Below are 26,881 nucleotides of genomic sequence, written 5' to 3'. Positions count from 1 at the left end.
TCATTTCTTCTATACATACCTGACCTCCTAGTATAACAATGTGACAGTGCAGCAAATACTTACCTAATTACCTCAGATTCTTTTGATGGCCACTTCTAGTTGTACATTAATAATGATTCGGATAATGTGAGTTGTTGTCTTTTGGCTGTTTCAAGGCTCAGGTCATAAATCATAGGCTGTGTCACTGCCGACAAGCCTGAGCCCTTAGGCTTCCCAGGGCTCCCTGACATGCCCTGCCTCAGTGCATTGCCCTGCTCATGCCAGGCAAGCTGCTGACTTGCACAGAAGGGAATTCCAGGAAGTCCTTGGAGCAGGTCTTTTTTCAATAATGCTCCCTGGCATGTACTCAGTTCAAGGCTTTTTGCAAATGGCTATTACACTGAGATCATGATGAGATTTCCTAGAAGTACATGCAATTCTTTTCACTAAAATTTCCTACTTTGAAACTTTTTGTAAAAACAGGGATTTTCCTTTGCATTCCTAATGTCATATAATCATATGAATGTGCATTTTAGTGTCCTCTTAAGGTATGGAAGTGCTTAAATTTCCTGGAGACATATTTTTGAAGTAAAATTATTGTTTTCATTGAGTATTATTTTGTTTTAGGTTTTAGACTTAATTATAGTGGATCTTAAGTCTTACTTCAAGTGGTAGATGAACACAAGAGTATTACATTATTAATTACTCTATTAATTCTGTCATTCATCAGTAGTCACTGAGAATAGATGTGAGCAAATGATGCAATAAGTACTTGAGACATAGGAGTAGCTGTCTTGGGTGATTTTGGCTGAGAGTAGCCTTTTACAGCCACTTGCGGGGTCTAAAGCACATGATGAATTTTCAGGGATGGAGGTAATTGTGTCACATAGGATGAAGTTGGGTGTGGAAACATAACAGAGTTCTCAGTTCCAACTTGGACTAAAGACAGAGTCCAGCTGTTGATTCCATCCCTTCATGTCTGTTAATAGGCATTTGATATTTACTTGATTTTGAACATCTTTGGAGAAGGAAGGGGGGTATTTGAAATCAGTGTAGTACTTGGTGAAGGGAAAGAGAGGACCAAGAGACAGGTAAGCAAGAAATGAAAGACAGAGAACAGGCAGAGATACACACGAGGGTTTATTTGTCAGAGATGACAAATAAAGCCTATCTTTCTATAGGAGAGAGAGGTAAAACAGGCTTGGATCCTGGGATTTTTGTAGGGCAGGCTCAGGAATCTGAGCCAGGTGGGTTCTAATGTGGATGATTAAGGACTGGGTTAGTATGCCAGAGCGGGGAGCCTTTCTCAGAAATGTCCTTGGGCAGGAAAGCAAAACTTCTTCCTTAAAATGGCGGCTGTCATTTAAGATGGTCATCCAGATGTTAAGCAAGGACCTTATACTTGGTACATGAGTGATATTCAGATAATAGGACCCACAGGACCTTCCATCAGATTTTTTGAACTCTTTGTTTTTTTCTGCCCAGGAACTTGAGGCTCAGACAAACCTGGTGACTTCTTAAGACTACCCACTGGTTAGAGCAAGACTGTTGAAATATAACCCTTCTCAACATTTGTTAAGTATTGTAAATGGCTTGATAGTCCCTATTAAGCATTTCTCCTGTTCCCTGACTCTCTTAATTACCAGAGCAGTTTAATGTTTTCTCCATTAAGTAGCAGATGAACTGCACCCAAAAAGACATGGAAAGCAGTTGGCATTTCTATTTCTGCTCCTCAAGGGCTTAGAGCCTCCAGGTTTTTGATAACACTTAAAAGGATGCTGATTTTTTTCCCTCATACTTTACAGGCTTCCATCTTACACAAGCAAGACTATTAACTAATTCAATATATCCTAGAGGCACTGCCTTTAAGAGCTAAAGAGATCCTGTAAAAAAAAAAAAAAAAAACAACTATCTGTTCTTATTAACTCTCCTACTTAAAACTCTTCAGTAGTACAGTGTCTTCTAAACTCATCTAAACATGCAGACTCACTAGGTGACCACACCCCACAACTGGCACCTATCTATCTACTCAGAAGGACAGAGTTAGAAACCACAACTTGCCTGCAGAGCAGCAGTGGGACTTTGTCTTCAGGAATCCTAACCATAGCCCAGCATCTCAGCATGGCTCTGGAAGTCTCCCTGCTTAACAGCTTGATACCTCTTGAGACAATTCCATAGGAAGGGCTTGCCCAGGTCTGCTCACAGGCAATCCCAACACTATGAAATAGGATTTTTATGGTTCATTTATAGTCCTTTCTAGTCCAGATGCAATTTACCAATGATGGGTAATTTTTACTACCAGCAGTGTTGCCTTGAGATTTGGTTGTCATTCTACCTTATCAAGTTACTAAGGAAATCCAGTTAGACGTAAGCAGAGGTCAAGTTCTTAGGAGTAGGGGAAAAGCTTTCTTTAAAAGAAAAAAAAAGTTTCTTTAATAGCATATAACCTCCCTTTTCTTTAGGGTTAAATGCAGATTAATTAAATGAATTGTAAAGATCCTTTACAACTGGCCTTTGGATGCTCCTGTAATCTCATCTTGCCCTCTCCTTCTCACCTTTAATTCTAAACCCAGCCTAACCAAATTCTTTTTGATTCCTTCAAAAGACCAAATTATCCCTCTGTGGCTCTCAGCCTCCAGGCATGCTGTCCTATCACTCATTTATTTATTAAAAAGATTTTAATTCCTTCCTTGAGCCAAGCATTGAATATAAATATAATAAAAAAGACAACCTAGTGGAGTCCACAACTTGAAATCCTTTCCCATTCATCCATTCTGTGCCTTAAGCATCCTCTGGAAAGCCCTTTCTAGTCCCCAGTGTAGGTTAGGTGGCCTACCCTGTATGATAACACTGATGCTCTGTGTTGTCATTTCATGGTGCCTTGTCAACCCCCATGAAATTGTGAGCCCCTGAAGATGGGGGGAGTATATCTAGCCTGCCCACCATCATATCGCTAATGTATAAGTTGGATCTAGATGTCCAACAGATAATTGATAAACATGAGAGCACATTCTAGGATTGCAATATACATTTTAAACTTCAAATAATGTACTGTTACATTTTCAAGTCCTATTATCCATAATGAAAAAGATATTTTCAGAGCAGATGCCTACCAAAATCAGTGATACAGATAGAATTGTTTTTATTTTAAAAAATTAGTTATAAATAAAAAAAAGTATATAGAAAATGGTGTATAAAAACATTCATAACTGGGTGATTCCCAATTACCCCAAACCTAATGCCAACATTAACCTTAGTGAAAAAATAATGGAGGTGGGTCAGTAAGAGCTTCAGAAACTCCCAAACATGAGATCCCTATTCTCACATAATGTAATTTTTAAGTTTGGCCTGGTAACTAAGGAAAATAAATTGTTTCCCACTAAGGTATCATATGTAGATGCATCTGTGAGGATAACCACCCTTTCCTGGAACTATTTTCCTGGGATTTATCACATGAGTTCCTGTATAAAATACTGCTAAGTCACACCCTAGAATTTACTTCCAACCAAATGGTACAAAATATGCTCTTCAACATGGCACTTTTCATATTAGCATTCTGTAACATCAAAGGAACTGGTGATGAGTCATAACTCAGAAACCATGTCTTTGACTGAGATAATGTGGTCCAAGACATTACTTTTTGATGGTCTAAGAGAATGAAGATAGAATTTGGAATAGTGTTAGGTAAATGGATAGTTAACATGCCCATTTAAGCTTTTTTCTCTCAAATATCAAATATCTTAAATGAGTTTTGGAGAGGTGCTGGATCACATTCAATCTGCAATCAAATTCCCTTAATAAGATTTTGCAGTGTAGGAATTCTCCCTTGCTGATGAAAATGAAAGCCATAAATTTATGAGTCAGGTTCTGACCAAATTTCTTGCATAAGGAAAGAGAGCACAACTATGAACAGCCTGGGTCTTCCTAAAGTAGCATCCTCATCTTTTCCAAGGAACAATGGATCTTTTCAAGCTCAAATGTGCAGCAGTGATTCCAGAGACTGCCATGTCCTGATACATTATGGCAAAAATTCAACCTGGCCTGCTATAGCTATATTTTGTTTAATTTATATAGTATTTTACAGAAAACAACAAAATAAATCCAACTGTCACCTTTTAAAAACCAGGAAATTCCACAAAATCTTCTGGATCTCTGACTTCTCATGAAAAAATAGGAGAGGCCACATTAAGTTGCCATTTTCCTGTGACAAGAGGGATCTGGAGATGAGTAGCAGCTGCTTAGGATGTCCTTCTGGGAGTGAATGTGTGCTTTCGAGGTCATCTCAGGGCCCACCAAGCCTGCTTTACTTATGTTCCCTAGGTTCCTCCAGGAATCTGAGAATTTTTACTTGCTCAACACGGCAGAAAGGTAGCTTTAGTTTGTAAAAATTTCGTGTGCATGTATTTATAGAGGTGGAGGAGTTAGGGGGAAAGAATGGAACTATTTAGATATCTAAATGTCTAAATATCTAAATAGGTAAGGTCACTGTACATGTTACAAAGAGGAGTTAGACACAAGGAGCATGTGACAGTGTGTTCTTAGCTTAATGCCATGGGAGTGGCTGTTCAGGAACCACTTGCTTATGGAAAGTTTCAGGGGATCTGGAGGTATGATAACTTCTTTCTCTGTTTTACAACATCCTTTAAATTAATTTTAAATGTTCATTTTACTGATCTCCCAAGGAGCCTGTGAAAAATGGGAAACTCTTTCCAAGTATGATTATATTGAAAAATGTGTGGGAGCATATATTTGTTAGCTTGCTCCAAACACACTTTGAGATATGACCCTTTATACATAATCCAGGTGGGCATTTGACACCTGATGAGCTAACTATAACTCAGTGTCATAAAGGCTTTTGAAGAGTCTAATTACAGAAGTCTCATGGGTTAGGGATGAAGCAGATTTCAAGTTGGGGTAGGGCCAATTTGTAAACAGTTTTTTATACATGCTGTAGGTAATAGGAAGTTTTCAGATATGTAATTTAGAAACTTTATCAATATGGTAGAGAGACTGAAGACTGAAGGAGCTAAAGCAGGGAATCCAGTTGTTTCAGTGAGTAACAAAGTTTTCTCCCAGCACTCCCTAAGTGATTGGCTGTCCATTCTAACTTTCTAGATAGTAGAATAAGCTAAGGTGATTGCACAGACTTTTGCAACTAAATCTCTCTGTGTTATGGCACTAATAGGAACTGTTAAAACACACAGGTTAACTCTAATTCAATTATGGGAAACAATACTAAAGTTCAAATTATTTTTTCATTCTCTAATTTTAGAAGTAATCCTAGAAATCTTTACACACATTATCTTATTTGATTTTGTAACAACTTTGTAAATTAGGAACTATTTATGTTGTAGTTAAGGAAACTGAGTTAAGTTTTCCTACTATAATAGATGACCTGTTTTCATAAAAACAATATATATAGGCTAAAATTGTAACTTTTAAGTATTAATGTGTTAAAATCTTTTAAGATCCTAGGCTGGCTTTTTAAAAAAAACTGGTAATAAAGTTGTTTCAGGGAATACATAAGGTTCCTACATTTTAAACCAGGGATGTTTGTGTTAGTAATTAAAACTTGACTTGCAGAATGATTGTGGATTAATTTCAATGACAGAGAATGTAGCAAATAGTATTGATTATAGCCTAATACATAAAGCGTCAGCTCCCAGATAGAAAGTTCTCCTTGGCATATTGTAGAAACTGTCCATGAATCACTTTTCCTGAACATCAAAGGTTCAGTTCACATTTACACATGAAAGTACATGCTTACTTGGCAGTTTTCAAGTACAATTAGTAGGGATTCTCCAACTGAGATTGGAACACATGATATGTTAGTACTTAATCAAAAACAAATCTACTACTAAGTTCCCTACTTTGCTTTTCAAAATATATTATATACATTATAGATATAATTTTATATATATATATACATATAAAAATATATGTATATATATACATATAAAATCATGTATATATATAAAATTATACATATAATTATATATATACACATGTATATATACATGTATAATTTTATATATATACATGTATATATACACACATGTATATATATATAATATTAAAATTTATATACACATATGTGTATTTAAAATATAATATACACATAGGCATTGTCTTTAATTTTAGGTAATCTGTTAAATACATTCTAGTACAGCATCTCTTATAATATTTCCTCACATGATATGTGAGTTGTTTAATTCTACCCAGCACAACCATCAAAAACATCTACATCTTCCACCTTTATTCCCAAATACACTTTCCATATCTAAGTACAGAGAAAATATAAAAAATATATCCTATGGAAATTCTTCTGTTAATATGTTTCATAGAAAAAGAATAAAATCTGGATTTTATGTCATTTGTTATATAATACTTTTGTATTTGTTTGCATTGAAACTATATAATGAAAGAAATATTGTTTTAAAGAAAATATGTGAATACTACAATAGTCTTTTTAGGAGAAGTTTTAAAGTAAATACATTGGAAATAGTTGAATTAGAAAATCTGAAAGAAACCTATCCAATGCTACAGCATGTTTTTCTCCATTTTGAGATATAAATCTGGGTGCCTTCTATAGTTGAAGAACGTAAGTACAACAAAAGGGAAGATTTTATTGATTTTGTTCACTGAATTTCCTCTGTACCTAGGACAATGCCTGTCGATATTAGACTGTAGATATATACTTGTTGAATGAATAGTAAACCTAAGTTAAAAGATAGTTGCCTGTCACCCAAAGAATGAGTGTCATTATCTATGCATAAACTTGGCAATATATAGAAATCATCAATTTTCATCTCAGTTGAAATTATTCACATTAGTCGCACTGCTTAGTGCCCCGATTTAAATCAGATTTTTAATTTTCACCTAAAATCTATTCCGAAGTATTATTTTGTGATACAAAACTGAAATATATACTGCTTAACATGTAGAAGATTCCCAAGAGATGTGAACAAAGACAGAAGAAATGGGCAAATCTTTTAGTGATCACCAAATTTCTAAGCTGTGGGTACCCCTATAACCTACTCAGGTATTATAAAGAGCTAAGACATTTCCTGCTAACTTCCTTAAGGATCTGTTAAAATGCCTGGGATATGTAATTTAGTTAAAGAAGCAAAAGCAAACACAAAGCCAGGACATTAATAAATATAAAATTCAAATGAAATGGTTAATGTTGAAATTGATAAAGAAGTCAGTAAAACTTACAAGGAAACACCATGAAGAGCTGGGCATGGTGGCACACTGCCTTCAATCCCAGCAACACAGGAGGCTGAAGCAGGAGGGCTACAAATTTGTGGCCAGCCTCAGCAGCTTATCAAGTCCCTGTGCAACTTAGTGAGACTGTGTCTTAAAATAAAACTTAAAAACAAATGGCTGGGGATGTGACTCAGTGGTTAAGCACCCCTGTGACAATACATAGTAACCACCGCCCCCCAAAATCATGAAGAAGCAATTCATGAAATGGCAGTGATTAAAGTGAATTAAAGTGATTAAAGTGTATTAAAATGGTTAAAGTGAATCAGAAAAATCCTAACCTTTGAACACACACAAGATTAGATTTCAACATTATTAGCATATTGGGAAAGAAAGTGATGTATATTATATAAATAACTGTATGCCATTGTGAATTGATGCAAAACGTAGATAATTAATGTGTAGTTTTCTTCTACCCAGTGACTATTTTGATGATATCTTTAAATGAAGAATACATACACAGTCACAGAAACATTTAAGGCTTATTATTATTATTATTATTATTATTATTTATCCAGGATTGAACTCAGGGGCACTCGACCACTGAGCCACATCCTCAGCCCTATTTTGTATTTTATTTAGAGACAGGGACTCACTGATTTACTTAGTGCCTCACTTTACTGATGGTGACTTTGAACTCATGATCCTCCTGCCTCAGCCTCCTGAGCCACCGGGATTACAGGTGTGTGCCACCATGACTGGCTAAGAGGTATTATTTAGATGAACAGAGGAACAAAATTAAATCCACAAGTAGTTGAGTATAAGAGATATCAGATAAAACAGTTTTTAAATCAACATTTGCCCTAAGATTTGGTTGGCACTATTTAGATTCCATGACCAACGGATGGATTGAGACTTCTCATTGAAATTTTGTCCCTTACCTCCTCCCAGCCCCAATTGCAAGTACATAGTGTCATTATAGCAACATAATAATGCTTTCCTTTAGTTGCATTTCCAATTAACATAAAAATTTATATTTTGTGGAAAATATGTATTATGCTAAGATAATAGAAAATGTGCTTCCTTGGACAGGAGAACCTTATTGCTCCAGACAATGACTTTCCTTAAGGGTTAGGAGCATTCCCAGTGCAGCCACTGGAGCACAGCATGGGTGGCCTTTTTACCAGAGAATAAGTGAGTGATTGGTTGCAGGCCAGCCTTATGGGAGTGTGTGCCTTCCCACATATCCCTAGTCACGCTTGCCCCTGTTTATTGAGGGTTCTCCAAAAAAAAAAAAAAAAAAAAAAAAATGGTCAATAGATTATTGCAGCAAGGGCCCCATTCTCTCCCACAAAGCAAAAAAAAAAAAAAAAAAAATTAAATTTGATGAAGTCCAGTGTTTTTGTTTTTCTTTTATGGATTAAGCTTTTGGAGTCAAGCCCAGTAACTTTGTCTAGTTCTAGATCCTAAAATGTTTTCTCTTATTTTTATATCAATAAGCTTATCAAAGATATTATAAGCTTTCAATGTGAGAGAAAAAGATTATAAGGAGTAAAAAGAAAGATTGTATATCTGACACCATATGCAAAAATAGGTTCGAAATGGAGTAATGATTTAAATGTAAGACCCAAAGTATAAAACTTCTAGAAGAAAAGCTCCATGACATTGGTCTGGGTGATGATTTGTTATATGATTCCAAAAGCACTGACAGCAAAAGTAAAAATAGACAAATGGAATAGCATCAAACTAAAAAGCTTATACACAGCCAAGGAAACAACCAACAAAGTGAAGAGGCACCCTACAGAATCAAAGAAAATTCTGCAAACCACACTTTTGGTAAGAATTAATATCCAAAATGAATAAGGGACTCAAAAAACTCAACAGTTAGAAAATAGATAACTTGATTTTAAAAAATGGGACAAGGGACCTGAATAGCTATTTCTCAAAAGAAGACATATAAATGGTTAATAGATATATGAAAACAATGCACACCATTACTAATCACTAGGTATTGATCCTACAGCCACTAATCACTATTTGTTTGTATTGAAAATACATAATGAAGAAAATGTTGTTTTAAAGAAAATATGTGAATACTACAATAATCTTTTTAGGAGACGTTTTAGTTAAAGTAAATACATTGGAAATAGTTGAATTAGAAAATCTGAAAGAAACCTACCCAATGCTACAGTATGTTTTTTTCTATTTTGAGATAGAAATCTGGGTGCCTTCTATAATTGAAGAATGTAAGTACAACAAAAGGGAAGATTTTATTGATTTTGTTCACTGTACTTCGTTTTCCTAGGAAAAAGCATATTGAAACCACAATGATATATCACTTCACACCTATTAGAATGGCTCCTATAAAAAAGTCAAAAAGTTAAGAAGTGCTTGCAAGAATATGTAAAAAATGGAAACTTATATACTGTTGGTGGAAATATAAATTTGTACAACCATTAAAGAAAATGGTATGGTGGTTCTTCAAAAAAATTAAAAATTAAAAATACCGTATGATCCAGTAGGCCCACTACTATATTTGTATACAGAAGAAAGGAAATCAGTATGTTGAAGAGATATCTGCATTTCTATGTACACTGTAGCATTTTTCATGATAGCCAACTTAAGTGTATACCAGTAGATATCTGGGTAAAGAAAAGATGGTATATGCACATAGTGGAGCTGGAATACTATTTAGTCTTTAAGAAAAAGGAAATCCTTTTGTGTGTAATGACATAGATGAATCTGGGGAACATTACACTAAGTGAAATAAGGAGGCTCAGAAAGACAATTACTGCATGATCTCTCCTATATATGGAATCTAAAAAAGTCAGAAGTGGAGAGTAGAGTGGGAGTAGTCAGGGATGAGGTTGAGAGATTGAAGAAATGGTGGTCAATGGCTATAAAATTTCAGGAACATAGAAGGAATAAATTCCAGAGATTTATTATACAATGTGGTGATTGTCCCTAATAATAATGTATTGTATCCTTGAAAATTGCTGAGAGCATATTTTAATGTCCTGACACACTCAAAAAAATAGGTCATTTATAAATAAGCCCAATGTAACCATTCCACATGCATAATATTCAAAACATCATATTGTGTCATTAAATATTAGCTATATAATTTTATTTGTTAATTTTAAAATAAATAAATTTAATTTTCTCAAAGGTTTGTACTGAAATGATAATGTGTTTCTACAAAAGCATATAGCCTTTGTAGAATATGACCTTTCTTCTGTATTAATTTTAATACACTTCTACACACTGTTCACTGAAGATCACAAAAACTAGTTTAAGTAGTCATCATTTCCAAGATTCAGTGTTTATTCAAAGAAACAAATAAGCAGAAACAAAAAAAGGGTAGCATGTGAAACAATGCAAATTATACTTACACAATGATGTCTTAGGGGAACATGATAAATGGGATCATTACTCTTGTGAGAGCAACCCTGAGTGGTCTGAGAAGGAGGGTTAAATAAAGACCCATCAAGTATACCTGTTATAGATATCCAGGTGGTAGCTCCTGGTACTTACATTCAACATTTAGTTTTGCGAATGCAAATAAATGCTTTGCAGGCTGATGCAAAAATATTAGATGGAATTCCTATTAATGTAATTTGAATGAATGATTCAGAATGTGGCTTATTCTATGATAGGATAAATCTTATTTCTACATTTAATACTGTGTTTTAACTACTAGACACATGGTTCAGGGTAGCTGTCTGACTGATGCTTCCTTCCCCCATAACCTTGTCCATAACCTTTCAGAGAGCCTGTACCTATGGTATAGATGCATAAGCTGTTGGTCATATAACCCTACAACCCTGGTCATCTCTAATCTCAGTTGTTGTGGGTGAAGACCTGGAACAAAATAAAATTTTCTGTCCCAGGTATTGAAAGCTGAGACTGTTGAGCCCTAATAAAGTTTCTATTTGATGTAGACCAGAATAACCACAGGTGTAAACTGACTACGTATAATCAAAAGCACAAGGCCAGTGTGTAGACAAAGTATGTGAGCCTATATGTGAAAGGGAAGAAGCCATAATGGAAAAAAAAAAACCACCTTGGACTTATATGATAATTTCAATAAATTTCACACTATGTTTAAATACCTTGACTTCTTCCATATTTTCTAATTATCCTAAGGCAAATTACGTATTATTTTATAATTTAAGTATAACACTAATAACATTTTCCTATACTCTGTGTTAAACTGCAAAAGACAACATAAACTTGTATGTACCAATATTCCATTCAAGTTATATATGCTTATAATCTAAGTTTACTTTGACGGAGCTAAGGGGTGAACTCCCAGGAAATTATAACCCAAAAAGCTTTGTGTTAGTTGAATGAAGCTGTCTACCATCTTGCTAGAAATGATTGGTAATGCTGCTAGAGCAGGAAGTGATGAGACTCAAAAATCGTGATTGGAAGAATGACTGGAGGAAATGGAATGTTTTGCCTTAAAAATAAAATCTTCGTAGGGGAAACAAGATTTTACAACTGTAGTAAAAATGAGGAAGATGGCTGGGATTATTCCAGACGCCAGAGAGACCATTGCTAGCCATACAGGAAAATGGATTTTTGTATAGTACTTAAGAAAAATATTTATACTCAGATCTGTTGAATGAGGTGACAGGCTACCTCACCAGGTCCTAAGCTCCCTGTCATTATTGCTCGAACAGTGCCTGTGTTGAAGTCAAAGCCACTGTTTTGGATATCCGATTGGTTAGAAAAATCCTATTTTCCAGTTCATAGAAATTGATTTCACTATTCCAAACCTCTTAATGGCCTGCAAAAACAAAGGCTCAAGAAGGGCTACTTTTTAAAGCTGTTATTTCTCCACATGCACACATATGCAATTTACATGTTCAATAGTAAAGACTGCTTTTGCATTTTATATACATTATTTAAAAATCATCACCTGTTTTTAAAAATCAGATCTTCATTGGCCAATATTTAGAAATCAAGTAGAGTTTACCTAAGGTGGGAAAAAAGCCTACAATCAAATCTTGATATTGAACATTGCAAATAATCAGTAGTTTTTCTTTGTTAAGGTAACTACATTTGTGCTCAGGATAATGAGAAATAGATATTGAAGATACAACTTGATAGAATGGGGGAGATATTGAATTTAACACATTTCTACTAAGGCTTAGAAATAATTTTTTTTAATCTATACAACATAAAATTTGTTTAATAAATTATTTATTATAAAATTTGCTATTAATTTGAATTAGACATTAATAGTATATATTAGATTTCTAATTGTTCCTTTTAAAATATTTTAATAATGTTACAATTTTATTTCTATGATATTCAAAATTCTGTTCCAGTAAACATAGTTCAAACAAATAAAAAAGTATATTCTGTATTTTGGTTCAATAATAATTTTCAGTTGTGATGTATTTAGAAGTGAAATTTAGTTTGCTAACATAGAAAATAACATTTGTAATTTATAAGATTTATTTTATAACATTGAATAAGAAAATAAGTCCCATCTCTATAGGTCATGGCATACTGGATAAGCTACAGAGTGTTCAGTCACATTTAGAGAACTTAGTGCCTCCGGAAAATGGGTTTTTGCGGTTGTTGTTCCAGAGGAGGGAGTTGAGGAGAGTGAGCCATTTGGAGCTTCTCCATACTGAATCCCATCAATTGATTGACAGCACCTACATATTCTCTCCCCCAAATATATCGTATGAACTGCATATTACACAGTGTAGGCAGTCTCAAAAAATCTATACTCATTTCTGGATTCTAAATGTGAAGGTCCCCCTTAAACCTAGAGGAATCCTAGAAGGATTTACAGAGAAAATATAACGAGACTGATTTTCCAACACGTGTTGGAAACACAGCTCACATAAACCTTTGGGCAGCCTTTGTAGATTTATTTGAGGTGGTGCAAGAGAATTCTCCTTGCTGTTGAGTGTGACTCTCCTGCTTCTGAGTTATGTCAGGTACATAGAAATCACTCCCAGACACTCTCCTGGGACTACAGCCGTTGCCTTTAAATCCTCAATTTGACACTTTTCTGCATGGTTATTAGAGCTTTAAAGAAATGTATCAGGACTCTCAGCCAGCTTAGGGAAAGCGATTTTGCCCTGCACTGTCACCTCCACAAGACAATATTGGTAGGGATGTTTTAGTAACCTATTCTTTCCTTGTGTTTGAGGAGCATTTCATGAATGTTGCTTTCACAATGTAAGAGAGCTCTTAGATGTTAGAAAAATAGGGTGTTACTTCAAAATATTCAAAAATATTTTGTTTTATTTATTTAATTTGGTTTCAGGATGACATTTTCTTCTGGTTTTCCTTCCTTTCTCATCTCTTGGCTCATTCTTAATCTTTTTCATGCTCACCTTATCCTTGGCCCATTCCTTAGATGTTGCTCCATAAGGTGAGCCCATCTGTGCTGGTGACTTCCCAAGCACAGTGACTGTATACTGATGACACTCCATGTGTATCTCTAGACTTGACTGCTCTCCTGCAGCTATTCTACCTCCCCGTGGCATCTCAAACTGAAAATCAAACTCTAGCCTCAGCAGATAATGCTGATCTGTTTCTTTTCGATCAGCTACTAAATTCTTTCAGGTGTACCTCTGATAAATCTCAATGCATGAACTTCCCTTCATCCCAAACATGGTTTTATAGTGGTTAAAAGCACATACTCTGAGCTATTTTTCCCCTATATTTGAATCCCCATATTCCTATTGCTATATTTTGGATTTTGAGAGTCCCCCCAAAGTAGTGGGACTGAAAGTCCCCTTCAGGTGGTGAAGTCTTACTTCCCACAGTGGGGCTATTGGGAGCTGATGGAAACTTCAATAGGTAGATCATGGGGGGAGGCATGCTTATGAAGGTACAGTGGGACTCCAGATCCTTTTTGTTCTACTCTTTTGCTTTGCTTCACCACATACTCCCTGCCATGATGTGCTTCCTCTCCACAGGCCCAAAAGCAATGGGGTCAAGTGACTGAATCCTCTAAAACTGTGAGCCAAATAAATCTCTTTTCTTTATAAGTGAAATATCTCAAGTATTTGTTATATAGTAACAGGAAGCTAATACAGCTGGGTGCTACCTTCATAAACTTGGACAAGTAATTAACTTCAAAGCCTCAGGGTTTTTAAAATTTTTTTTGGTCTGAAATTAGAAATAACAATAGCTGTAGTAGAGTTGTTTTAAAAACTAAATGAGATAATGCAATATAAATGCTCGGCAGAGTCTTTGCATATAATATAGGTTCAAAAAAAATCCTTGGGGCTGGGGAGGTGGCTCAAGTGGTAGCACGCTCGCCTGGAATGCGTGCGGCCCGGGTTCGATCCTCAGCATCACATACAAAGCAAAGATGTTGTGCCTGCCGATAACTAAAAAATAAATATTAAAATTCTCTCTCTCTCTCTCTCTCTCTCTCTCTCTCTCTCTCTCTCTCTCTCTCCCTCTCTCTCCCTCTCTCTCTCTCTTAAAAAAAAGAAAGAAAAGAAAAGAAAAGAAAAATCCTTGTCCCACTATATACTCCATACCAGGTGATCTCTTCTGGACTACTTACTGCAGAGCTTTCTAACTATCCTTCTGTTCCCTTAGTTACTTATTCCAGTTCATCAATTCTCCACATTGCATTGGGACATAGCTTTCTAAAATGGAAGCTTAATCAGGGCATTCCTTATTTTAAGATCCTTGATTTACTCTCAGTGTTCTCAAGATAAGGGTTAACCACCTTGCCTTTGGGAGAATAAGGAAACCATCATTCTTATACCTTACACATGAGATTGCAAATTAGTACAAACCTCAGTGGAAAGCATTGTTATAATATGTAACAACATGTTAGATGCTGATGCCCCTTTATTCAAAAATTATATTTCTTGAAATTTAATATATGTGTACCTATTTGAAATGACTTAAGCACAAGATTACTCTTCACAGCATTACTTGTGAGAGAAAAAGTTTATAAATACTCAATTGTCCATTAGCAGATTACCAGTAAAATAAATGATGGTATGTGTATTCAATACAGCATCTTACATTCTTTACATAAAATTAGATGTGGCTCTATATCCAAAAGTATATCATCAAAAAATTAAGGTGCAGAATCATGCACAGTTCAGTTTATCTCATTACTTTTATTTGTTGGAATGAAGATTTTCATAGATATTAGTAAATTCTTATATATGTCTTTAATATCTCTGGGGAGATAAACAAGCTCTCCTCATTCCAAGAGACAAATAGGTAGATGGGGAGAGGTCAGAAGGAAAAGTTGTCATTGTATATCCTTTTCACACATTTTTTTCCATGCACATGTGTTCAAAAGATAAATTATTGAAAAGAAAACCAATTGTCCTTCCTGATGGCTCCTGTAACTTCTGAGAATTCATCTCTTGTCTTTGCCCAGTTGTCTAAACTGGGACACCTGCAGTTCCCGAGGACTTACTCTCTCATACAGTTCCCTTGCTAGGAACACGTTCCCCAATCTTCCCTTCCTTTTCCCACATTGTGATTATGAAGTTTTTATTTCTATAGTACCTTTTCCCAAAATCTTTTCAGTGACTTTAGAATTGAGACAAATGTTTTTCCTATGTACTCCATAGCATCCAGCCTTACTCCTTGCACTGAGAAATCTCCTGTAGTTCGACAACCTACCTTGGAATTTTCAGTAGTACACATTAGAGGAGGATATATCTGAGCCTCCTGCCAGATGTGTGAACTCAGAAATTGAGCTATGACCTCAGAATTCTCCTTGGGGTAGTTTTTCTGCACACTAAGCCTACTATTACACTTGCCTGTCTTCTGTCTGTCTCCCTCCACGAGTCAGCAGGACTGTGTCTTCTCAGGGTTGTGACTGGAAAATAGTGGTCTATTAAATATAGAAGGAACAAATGTCATCCTTCTAGATAAAACTTTGGATTGACCACTGAGTATCATTCTTATAATACTAAATGTGGACACTGATGCTAAGAACAGCTGAGTGACTCATCTAAAGCCATATAATAAGGTTTAGGAAGTACCCTAAGTCAAAGGCAGGCCCCCTACTTCCTATGCCAACATTCTTTTAGGTATGTGTAGTTGACTTGGAAATAGTTTCTTTAAAATTGAATTTTAAATTCAAGTTACTTTAATATTAAGAAAGGAAATAATACATAGCATGTACACAGGATAATTTTTATGATATCTTTAGACATAGTTCTGAGATATGAAAGTCTAACACATAATAAATTGGCAGAATTTTTTATGTAAAGAATTTAGTTGTGAGGAACAGTTGATATTTTTGGTTTATATTCATAATAGTATATAACTACTTTTCATATACATTTGGCTCCAGAAAATTAATCATCATATTGGGCAATTCTAGCCACACCAAGTTGATAACCATTAGACACCTTGTTTATTAAATTCTGTTGTAGATAAAGGTGCCAAAAGTAAATTAATGACTGTTATAACAGTGGGGCTTTCTTGGTTACAATAAAAATACCTTGACATATTTTTTGACTCTGTGATTGGTCTGCATTTCAAGGGTATGAATTAATCTTCAGAAGATCCTAAAGAGTATCTTCCCTGGACACTTCACTTATACATCAAGTTGGCCATGTTAGCAATCTAATCACAAACCTGTAATTCAGTGGACAACAATTTCTTATTGTGAACAGCATAGCGGCTTTTACTATCATTTAGGTCAGCCCAAGATTGCTGATGCACCGTATGTTTCAGGCCAGGGATGATGGATGGTGAGCTCTGATGCCCATCCCTAAGTGATTGGAAAGATTGAAGACACACAGTTCACTTAAGCTTGCTTACTATTACATCAAGTAATCAGTGTGATAGGCAAGCCCATGCTCTTCATGTCACCCAACCAACTTTCTGCAGGAACAGTATTTCACATAAAAAAAAAAAATCTGAAGAATTGTGTTCCCGTTGACATTCCTATTACTAGATTAATCATTTAGCAAACAGCTTCACCTCAAACCTCAGGGTAGTGGTGAGGAGTTTAATGAACATTTTTAAAGTGCCTTTTTAAAACAGGCAGATCTTTAGTTTAGTAGTTCAAATGAAGTATGTGTCATTGAAGTTATAAGTGAGAAAGATGCAAATTCATTTCTTTGAAACTTTATTTAGGCAAGGAAAAGAAACAGTCAAAATAATTTTCTATATTATTCCTAATTTCCAACTTAATAGTCTATATGCTGACTTTAATGATCATAAAGTCCCAAAGATGTGATTTTGCTGAAACTGATTCATGTAAATACTGTTCTCTGAATCCACATGTGACCAATTTCCAACACAAACAATTAAGGCCCTCTGCCTAGCTATGATTCCATTATGTGGGAAATTTCTTTCCAAAAGTGATGAGAAAATTGTCAATTTTTCACTAAGAGTATAAGTCACTGAAATAAATTCAACAAAATTCACTTGCTTTTATTGTTTCAGACACTGTAATTCATAACTTTAAAGAAAACATTTCATTTATATAATATATATGTATAATTATTTAAGTAACTCAGGGAACACAAAGCATAGAAGACCTTAAAATTTTTCATCATTGCTCATTTATTTCCTAAGCAATGTCATTTTGTAATTTTCCTTGGCTTTTAGAATATGTGTGCTGCCTGTCATCAGATACCAAGTCTAATTTTAGCTTTGGAAAGAACAGAAAGCTCAAGTCCATTTATATCTTGGGAAGGGTTTGCAGCAGGGATAGAAAATCACTTTTTTTCTTGAAGTTTTATTACCTATTTTAATTAGTATGATTTATATATCATCATCCTTCTTTCCTGTTTTTATTTATACATAACTTATTCTATTTACATAAACAATTTGAGGATGCTTATAATGAAGACAGGTAACATTACAATTAATCTAGTCCACTGATTTGTAAAGCATTGTTCTGGTAGCATCGCCATCACCAGGGAATTTCTTAGAAACACAGATTCTTGGGGTTGCACTCAAGACCTGCTGAATCAGCAACCTGTGGTTGAACAAACACTCCAGTTGATTCTAATTCATACTAAATATGAGTTCCACTTATCATTCTGGAATCCAAAGGAAAGCTAAAAACTAAGGGGGGGAGGAGTGTGTGAGAGAGATGGCAGTGAAGAAAAACTTCATCCATAGGTTGAGAAAAATTAGATACACTAAGTAATCTAGAACACCAACCAAATGAAGATTTCAGATCATCTGTGGTCAAGTACAGCTGCTTTTGATTCTTGGATGTTGTACTACATTGCCATTTGACCTGGCTCAGCTTATTCAACCCTCTCTAGTCTCAGTTTGCTTAAGGGTAAGATGAGAAGAATAACATTGTTTTGAATGTTAAATGACACAATGTATAAAAAGGAGTTTACTGAGACTGGCCTAGAATTTGTTGATCCTTTTACTTTCCAGTACCAAAAAAAAAAAAAAAAAAAAAAAAGCTTACTGCAGTAACTAGCCTAATATATGTGCATATTAATTTAACTTACCATTGTAGCTTTTAATATAAAATGTTGATATCATAAAAAGATATACCTAAAAAAGATTCACACTGACTACTTGAGATTCCTAGAAGGTATTGTAAAAAGGTAAAGACAGCAGCTTATATAGCTTTGTTTGGAATGGAAGCCTCGACCCCTGATTGTACATTTGAAGCTTTTAAAAAATAGTGAGTCAGCCCAACTGCCAGAATTCTTATTTAATTGGTTTATAGTAAAACACTGGAATCTATATGTTTGAAGACATCCTCAGGTGATTTTAAAATCCAGATGTGATTACAAGTATTGCTTTAAATTAGGCTTTTTCAAATTTGCATGTACATAGGAATCACCTAGGGAAGTTGCTGGAATAGGAGTTGTTACTCTTGTGAATGAGGAGATTATCTATGAATTTCCCAGACAATAGGTACTTTCGATATCCAAGTATGAAAACATATGGAGGCTGATTCATAGTGGGGTAGGGAGGAGGAGCATGGGCGGGATAAATGAACTCTAGATAAGGCTGAGGGACGGGAGGGTAAGGGAGGCGCAAGGGGTTAGAAATGATGGTGGAATGTGATGTACATCATTATCCAAAGTACATGTATGAAGACACAAATTGGAGTGAATATACTTTGTATATAACTAGAGATATGAAAGATTTGTGCTCCATCTTTGTAATATGAATTGTAATGCATTCTGCTGTCATATATAAATAAAAAATTAATAAAAATATGCAAGTTCCTAGGGAAAAACAAAACACTGTCCCCTCTTTACTATCTACTCTGTAAAAGTAAATAGAATCAGAATGCAGCAAATCATGGACTTACTTCATGTGGGGAAATACCCTCACTCCTGACAGATTTAAGCAAAGTGAAACTACATTACACTTTGATCATATATATTTTTTGTAATAGCTTTGTTTTCTATTTTTACATTAGAGCTATGATTTGCATTCTAGAGAGAATAAGATTCCAATGCTTTATTTTCTTTCTCAGGACATTTTAAAAGAGTATAATTCATTTTTTAAAATTTTTTTGAGAGAAAAGAGATCTAATATTAGGTCTTGATAGCAGATTGAAGTTTTAGAATTAAGTATATCTTCATCAGGCTTAATTTCCTTTTTGTTGAATTTGTCACACTGGTTTTCACATGTATTAAAGGTAAAATTCCAAGTGTTTTGAACAATGCCACTTATAGTACTCACAAGTTATACAACTCTAAAATGCCAACGGGGGAATAAAACTTGGAGATTTACAATGTTCTAATCTCAAACAAAGGACTATAATAATAATATCCTTAGAGAAAATAAACTCTGGAAATGAAATATGAGGAAGTAGTATGGAAAACATACTATTTTTTTAATGATTCTAGAGCATCTCTCTTCTTTTTCCTCATTTATTTCCTCTTTTTATTTTTTGACAATACAAGTAAGAATTATGAAGAGTGGTTATTTTGAAATTAATAAATTGAGTTGATAGATGCAAGATTTGACCCAGAAGCAGGTAAAAACATTGTATTAATTTCTGTTAAACTCCTTAGTAAAACAAATTTTAGTCACTAAAATCTACTAAAAGAAACCAAGAATCTTATACAATACTCCTGAGAGTATTGATGCTCTAAAAGTCATTCCTTATTTTAGAGCACAAAATAAAAATAAGAACAAGTACATCAACTTGTTTTTTTGTGGGGAGAATCCACCTTGCATCTTGGAGTCAGAGAGCTGGCAATTCGGGCTTCTGACTCTTTGGAATCACATCACGCATGTCAAGAAAAAAGCTGGGCAGCCTGAGCTGTGATCCTGACTGGGCAGACAGCACTCTTCCTTCACATAGCTGCAGTTTAAAAGAGTCGCTGGTAAGCAGGAATAAAGAATCTGGGCTTTTAACCAGTGCCATCTTCTCTCCTTTATATTGAATCTATTTTTGTTTTTAAAATGTAACGGTGGAAGACCCTTGTGTTAAATTCAATGGCTGGTTGGTCAAGTCAACCATGTGCATCAGAAAGTGGCAGAATATGGAGTAAGGGGCAACCTCAGTCTGGGTCATAATAAAGTAGCTGTTCATCTGTGGTCAGAGAGCACCGTGAAAGACCTCGAATTCCTTCACTTTATTTTGCAGAAAGCCATCGGACAGCTTTGCATCATCTAACTCTATCAATCAAGGACCTCAACTGCTGTTCAGTGCTGAAAGCTTTCCTGTTTGGCTCTGTTTTTTCACAGACAGCTCAATAACTTGTCTGTGGAGCTGTGATAAATGTGCCATGCGCTTCTAAACTGTCTCTTTAACACTGGACTGCATTTCAACTTGTAATGCTTGTGACTAATTGCGTGTATCAGAGGCTTTTTATTTATTCGTAATGATTTTCCAATAGACTTATCATTTATATTTCTCACTTCTTTTCATAAAGTGGTTTTATTTTAAAGTTACACACAACAGACTGTCTGCTAACTTCTAATGTAGCAGCTTTGCTCAATGCATGAGCTGTCGAGTTAAGAGAACATAATTGGCAGACTGTAGTATATAACCAGAGCAAGTGCAAACTCCTAATGATTTTCCCTTTTCTTTTTGTGATCCCCACACATCAGCCATAGTTTTAAACATCAGCTTTATGGCTGCCTACTGTGGCTGTCGGAAGGGAAATTTCCTAGTGGTTTTGTCCTCTTGTGTAAGAACAGCAGTCAGGATCACAAAACCTTCTTATTTAGGCACAATTGCTAGTTTCAGCTAAGGAGGCCCAGAATAGAGCTATTATAGTCAATGAATAACTTCTCACTTTGAAAGAAGGTGGTTCTTTCAGATCAGGTTGGAGGTCAATGACAGGGCAACGAAAGGAAGCTCATATTGCAGCTGTCTGCAAATGAGCTTTTCCTACAGATACTGTAAGGAAAAATAAGAGTGTACTGGGGAGGTTGGTTTTCACCTAATCTTTAAAATGTACTTTTTCAAAAGGAAATCTGTATGTTTTCTTTCTTAAACTTTCCTTGTATTTGGGGCAGAAAAGAGATCCATATATTTATCATCTTCATATGCAGAAGGAAGACTCTTCTTTCTGGCTCATGGCTAAAAGGAAAAGGGAATAATACAATGGCATCAGCAATTTCCATCTCTTTCAATCCTTGGAGAAAAAGTGTCCACACTCAAGCTAAAATATACATTAGCAAGTTATAAGTAGATAACCATTTAAGGTCACCATTATCTTCATGCCTGAGGTTCTAACATTATAAAAATGTGTATTTCAATAAAAACTTCATTTTAAATATTAAAATGAAATAACTTAAGAAGTGTAATGTCCCATTGTTTAAGTGGTCAAAAAAAGTTTCATTATGAGGCATATTCTGAAGCTGTTTCTGGGTTGCTATAAAAAAAAACTGTTAAACAATGAAATCAAAAGACAGGTGCCATTTACTGCTGTGAATCAGAATTTACCAGCATCAGTCATTGGCTTGGTTGAAGGGAAAAGTTGCACATAAAATTAAGAAATGATCTGTGTGAGGTTTCAGAATACATTATAGGATCCTTTCTTATACAGCAACCTAGTAAATGGGCTTTAACTTTTTAAAAAATATAAATTAGGAAATCAACATTGCATTAAACATACTTTAATGGAATGTTGAATAGCTGAATCATCATTTTGAGAAATAATCAAATAATCTTTGTTCTTCCTTTACTCCACCCAAGCCATTTCCCTAATGACCAAAGATAGAAAGTAGTATCTATGGAATACTATTTGATGAAGTTTCAATTGTCTAATGAAATTTTATACATAGTATTTACTTTAAAGCCAAATTTTCAGAATTTGCTTTTGTTTTCATATATTAGGGCTACATTATTGTATTCTTTTTTTTCCTCCTTTCAGGTCTGCTGCACTTGAGGTCTGTTGGAGTAAGCCCCCCAAAACTGCTAGGTGATAGGAAGAGACAATATAGAATTAAATATTTTATGAGTAATATTTTAAAATGTGGGCAATTAAGAATATACTAGCATAGTATGATTGCCATTAAGGTTAAATATAATGTTAACATTAGAATCTATAAATTCCTATTATGGAATGAATGAAAGTGTTTATGGTATAATTGGAACTGTGTCATTTAGGGTCTATGGAAAGACAGGGGAAGAAGCCCTTTCTCTGAGCTCTATTCCACTTCTTCCTGACCCCACCATTGCTACATTTCAACATCAATTGGGGAAAAAAATCCTTTATATCCACTATTCTCTAGAATTGAGATACAGCAAGGAAGTTACAGGAACCGTTTTCTTCCTTGCAGTTGTCTACTTTTTGTCCAAGTTTGTTGTGGTGAAGGTGTTGAGCTGCTTTCTCCAGTGTTTTCCATTGGCACTGTTAGAGCTTAGATCATTTGTTTCCACAACCCACAAGGTAGTATAGAAGGTCTGAAGGAAGAACAGCATTTTCTGCTTCACTCTATTCCAGCTCAAGTTGGAGACCTCCTTGATCACAGAGGAAGTTCAGGAGACTGGTCTCACCTGAGTGAGAGTCCTGTCAACTGGCTCTAACTGCAGTGTGTCCAGAAGTCTCCCACCAGGTCTTGGCTCAGCAAGGAAAACTGTCATGACATATTAGTGATCCCTATCATAGGAAAGGAATGGCAGATCCTGAAGGAAAGGTGAGGAAATTGGCACTTGACAGTTTGATAGGTGCTAAATTAGAAACTATGATGGTATATCAATAGAAGTGTACCTTTGTGTGTATAGGAAGTAGTGTGTTCACTGGATACAAACTAACATTTGAATCCCAGTTCCACTCTCTGTGTAATCTTGTTACCTTCCTTGAACTTTAGTTTCATTATCTAAAAGTTAACAATAATGATATAAGAAATTATATAGATGAAACATTTTTTAATTATAATGTTGATATATAGACACTGGGTGCTATTAAATTATCTCAGGGTTAATGAGAGCTTTTGGAGACTATCTAGTAGCACCCTTTTCACTTAAGGGTGAAGAAATATGACTCAGAATGGTTGATGATTACTTTTCCATCAGGTTCATAGGAATCATCTCTCTTGACCTCATCCTAGATCTCATTCCACAAAATCACCAAGGTGCCATGGGAACTGATTATTCTCAGTTCCTTTCTTTTGACAGATTTTATTCTTCAATCAATGCATTGTTACTTGCTGGGTCCAAATTCAAGATTAGAAATTCCCTATTCTTCCAATAGGTCATTATCATCTTCTTGGATGTGATAGGTGAGATGAAACTCCTAGAAATCTTAAGGTCTAAGGGACCCCTAAACTAACCCAAAGTAAGTTGACACATACACTTCTCTATTTTAGCTGTCTTTTTTTTTTTTATCATACTAAAGGCAACAGTCAACTTGTTTCTCCAAGACAATCTGAAAGCTCAGGAAAGTTTAATAAATGCTAAATACAGCATGATTCCTTAACACTTAGAAAATAAGAAGTTCATAACCTTAGAAAACTAAGTGTAATGGCGCTATAATTGTTCATTTTTCTCTGACGACTGTGACACTGCCTCTTGGCATCTGAGCTCTCTGAATAGCCTGATATACTAAGACCTAATAAAGTAAATTATCTCTTAAAGTGCAGTTTCTTCTTCTGGCCAAATTCATGTTGGCAATCTCCATTGTTCAGCTGTTGAAGTAAAATTCCTATTGTCAATAAACCTTTTCTTCCTTTTTCTTTATTTTTTGTTTTAATCTATTCAGAGTCCCAACTCCTTTTCATTGTTTCTGTAATAGCCAGAATTTCTCATTCAGGTTAGTGTGTGTGTGTGTGTGTGTGTGTGTGTGTGTGTGTAATGCATATTTAAGTATGTATTGTGTGTGTGATGTGTATTATATGACATTAGTGAATGTGTAACCTTTCTACATGTACTCAGAATGCTTTATATCAATAATTTACATTTTTGTAAAGACCAGATTTATGCTGTATTGAGCATGTTATAAAGTACCTGTAATAGCAGTTAGTGTTATTCATATTAGATGACTTAATGAGCTTGCTATTGTGGGTTAAATCCAATCGAGACATTGTGTTTTGAATCATCAAAAAGGATTCTTCATGGTTTCCCAATGCAATTATATTTATTTTTTTGAAATTTTATCAGTCTAGGCAGTTTACTAGGCTGGGTTCACCAGATAATTGCCCACTCGGTGCCAAGTCAGCCTTTCTCACATGGGTGATTTGGGTGATATGGGTGACAGTTGATAAGTCAGTTCCATCCATCCATGTACAGGAACACTGCTGAATGTCACCCTGCTGATTTCCAGGCCTTAGCATAGGCAGTCTTCTAGAAACACTTCTGTGAATTCTGTGAAGTAACAGATTAGGAAAAAGAAGTAACTTTGCTACAACATAATGAAAACTAAAATGAAAACAGGATGGTGAATCCTTAGTTCTAAAAGCAACGAAACAACTTACTCTTCTTTTCTCATGAAAAATCATTTTTCAAATGGTTTTCTTCATTCTAACCCATATCCTGACACTCAATTACTTAGTCTCATTATTCAACTGCTAGTATAATGTTTTATCCTAGCAAGGGGTATTATATGTGCCTCACTTAAATGTCCACCTCTTGGATATACCTCAGTTAAATCTTTACATTAGCAAAGGAGAGCATGAGTATTTGTTTTCTCCATAAAGAAATGATGAAACACATTCACACCCAAGCATTTATCTTCAAATAAAATGATGTTTAAAATATTGAATTTATATTTTGAGTATGAGATAGTGTGGTATAATAGAAAATATCAGAATAATAATGTAGAAATACAGATACAATTTGTTATTTGTTAAAGTAACTCATTCTTTTTGTCTTTATTTCTTTTTTAAAATAAAAATCATAGCCACTATTTCTGAAGGAGTGCTAGAAAACTTTTTAAGTAATGGGTTAAAATCCCTTGTTCTCTTTGCCAAGTAATATTACAGTGAAGGACTGAGATGACTATAGATCCAGCAAAATAATCAAATAAATGGCCTGAATGTAAAATGAATACCCCAAACTTTATTTTAATTTCATGCAGATGATATGGTGGAATAATAGGAGAATTGAAAGAACTATAAAATATTGGATGGTTTATTAATAGGTTTGTGTGTGTGTAATGCACACCACAAAGAATATGACAAATAAGGAATATATGTCATATTGCATGAAGAAGAGGAGATATAAATGGGAAATAAGCAAAGAAGTCAAAATGTAAAAACTAACATACATTTTAAAAAGATAAAGATGCAAATTTTAGGGAAGGATTGCACCAGCTTATGACATATTGCTATATCATGGCTAAAGACCTTCATCTATACATTGTCTTTCACTAGTGGTGGGAATAAATCAGTATATCATCTCTAATCTGTATGATTGCCTAGGAGAAATCAAGTTAAAGGCCAGAGACTCCTGAATGCTGCTCTTTTTCTCTGGTCTTCAAAGTCTCCTAAATGATACTTTACCTATACAGTCATTCAGCCTTTTGGGCCACTTTTGTTTTGCATTTCTGCCAGATGAAAATACATTTAATCACTGTTTTATTAAACAGGTTTTGTTTTGTTTTTAAGGAAGTGGATTGGACCATTTTCCTTCCTGCCTGCACCGTGCAAAAGCTGGTTCATGTGATGTACAGGCTCAGATGAGCATTGTAAAATGATGGACTCCAGAAAAAGAGATTTTATTATGTTACTAGCAGTTGTATACTACTGCATGACCAGGGATGTAAAAGTGTTTGATAAATGCAGAGAGAGACCTGTGCATTCCTTCTTATGAGTACCTATGTAGATGAGATAAGGGCAAAACCATTCTTACTCAGGAAAAGAAGGAAATCTGGGTTTTGGACTTTGGAACAAGTTGAGTCTGTGGTAGCAGGTTTTTTGCTTAAAGAACTTACTGACTTTCTGTCTTTCTTTCCTCCCCTTTGCCCTACTCCCTTCCTCCCCCCCCCCCTTCCTCATCTCTCTATTCCTCTCTCCTCTGTGTGGCATCTTCCTGTCCCACTGTTTCTTCCCTTTGTGTCTGACTGTTCACCGAGGTCTATGTAATCTGCCCTGCATCACTCCTTTGTGGAGGGCATACAGCTTCCTTGAGTTCACACACAGTTTCCTTAATCATCTGGAACTCAGATTTCCTTTTTATCCTAAATGGATAAAAATGTAGAAAGTAGGAAAAAATATATCAGAACCTGGTTATGAATATTGTCTAATACTAGCTCTATAATTCATTTCTTCTTTATCTCAGATGATTCCCTTAATCCTTTCACATCATTTTCCTTAACTCCAAAATGCAGATACT

General features: G+C 35.0%; 1 protein-coding gene across 3 annotated transcripts in view; it reads left to right on the top strand.

Moving 5' to 3' along the window:
* Nucleotides 1-26,881, top strand: part of Wdr72 (WD repeat domain 72) — a 185,280-nt gene that overhangs the window by 125,265 nt on the left and 33,134 nt on the right. For 2 of the 3 annotated variants that reach the window (XM_077109030.1, XM_077109029.1), the window contains exon 18: nt 2,345-2,371. The exons of the other annotated variant lie outside the window; for it this stretch is intronic. In XM_077109030.1, coding sequence (XP_076965145.1) covers nt 2,345-2,371 — 27 coding nt within the window. The remainder of the gene's footprint in view (nt 1-2,344; nt 2,372-26,881) is intronic. 3 annotated transcript variants of the gene reach the window in all.

The sequence above is a fragment of the Callospermophilus lateralis genome, chromosome 3, assembly GCF_048772815.1.
Source record: "Callospermophilus lateralis isolate mCalLat2 chromosome 3, mCalLat2.hap1, whole genome shotgun sequence".
Classification (NCBI taxonomy): domain Eukaryota; kingdom Metazoa; phylum Chordata; class Mammalia; order Rodentia; family Sciuridae; genus Callospermophilus; species Callospermophilus lateralis.
The sequence above is the reverse complement of the archived record's forward strand: the minus strand, read 5'-3'. Positions and strand labels throughout refer to the sequence as shown.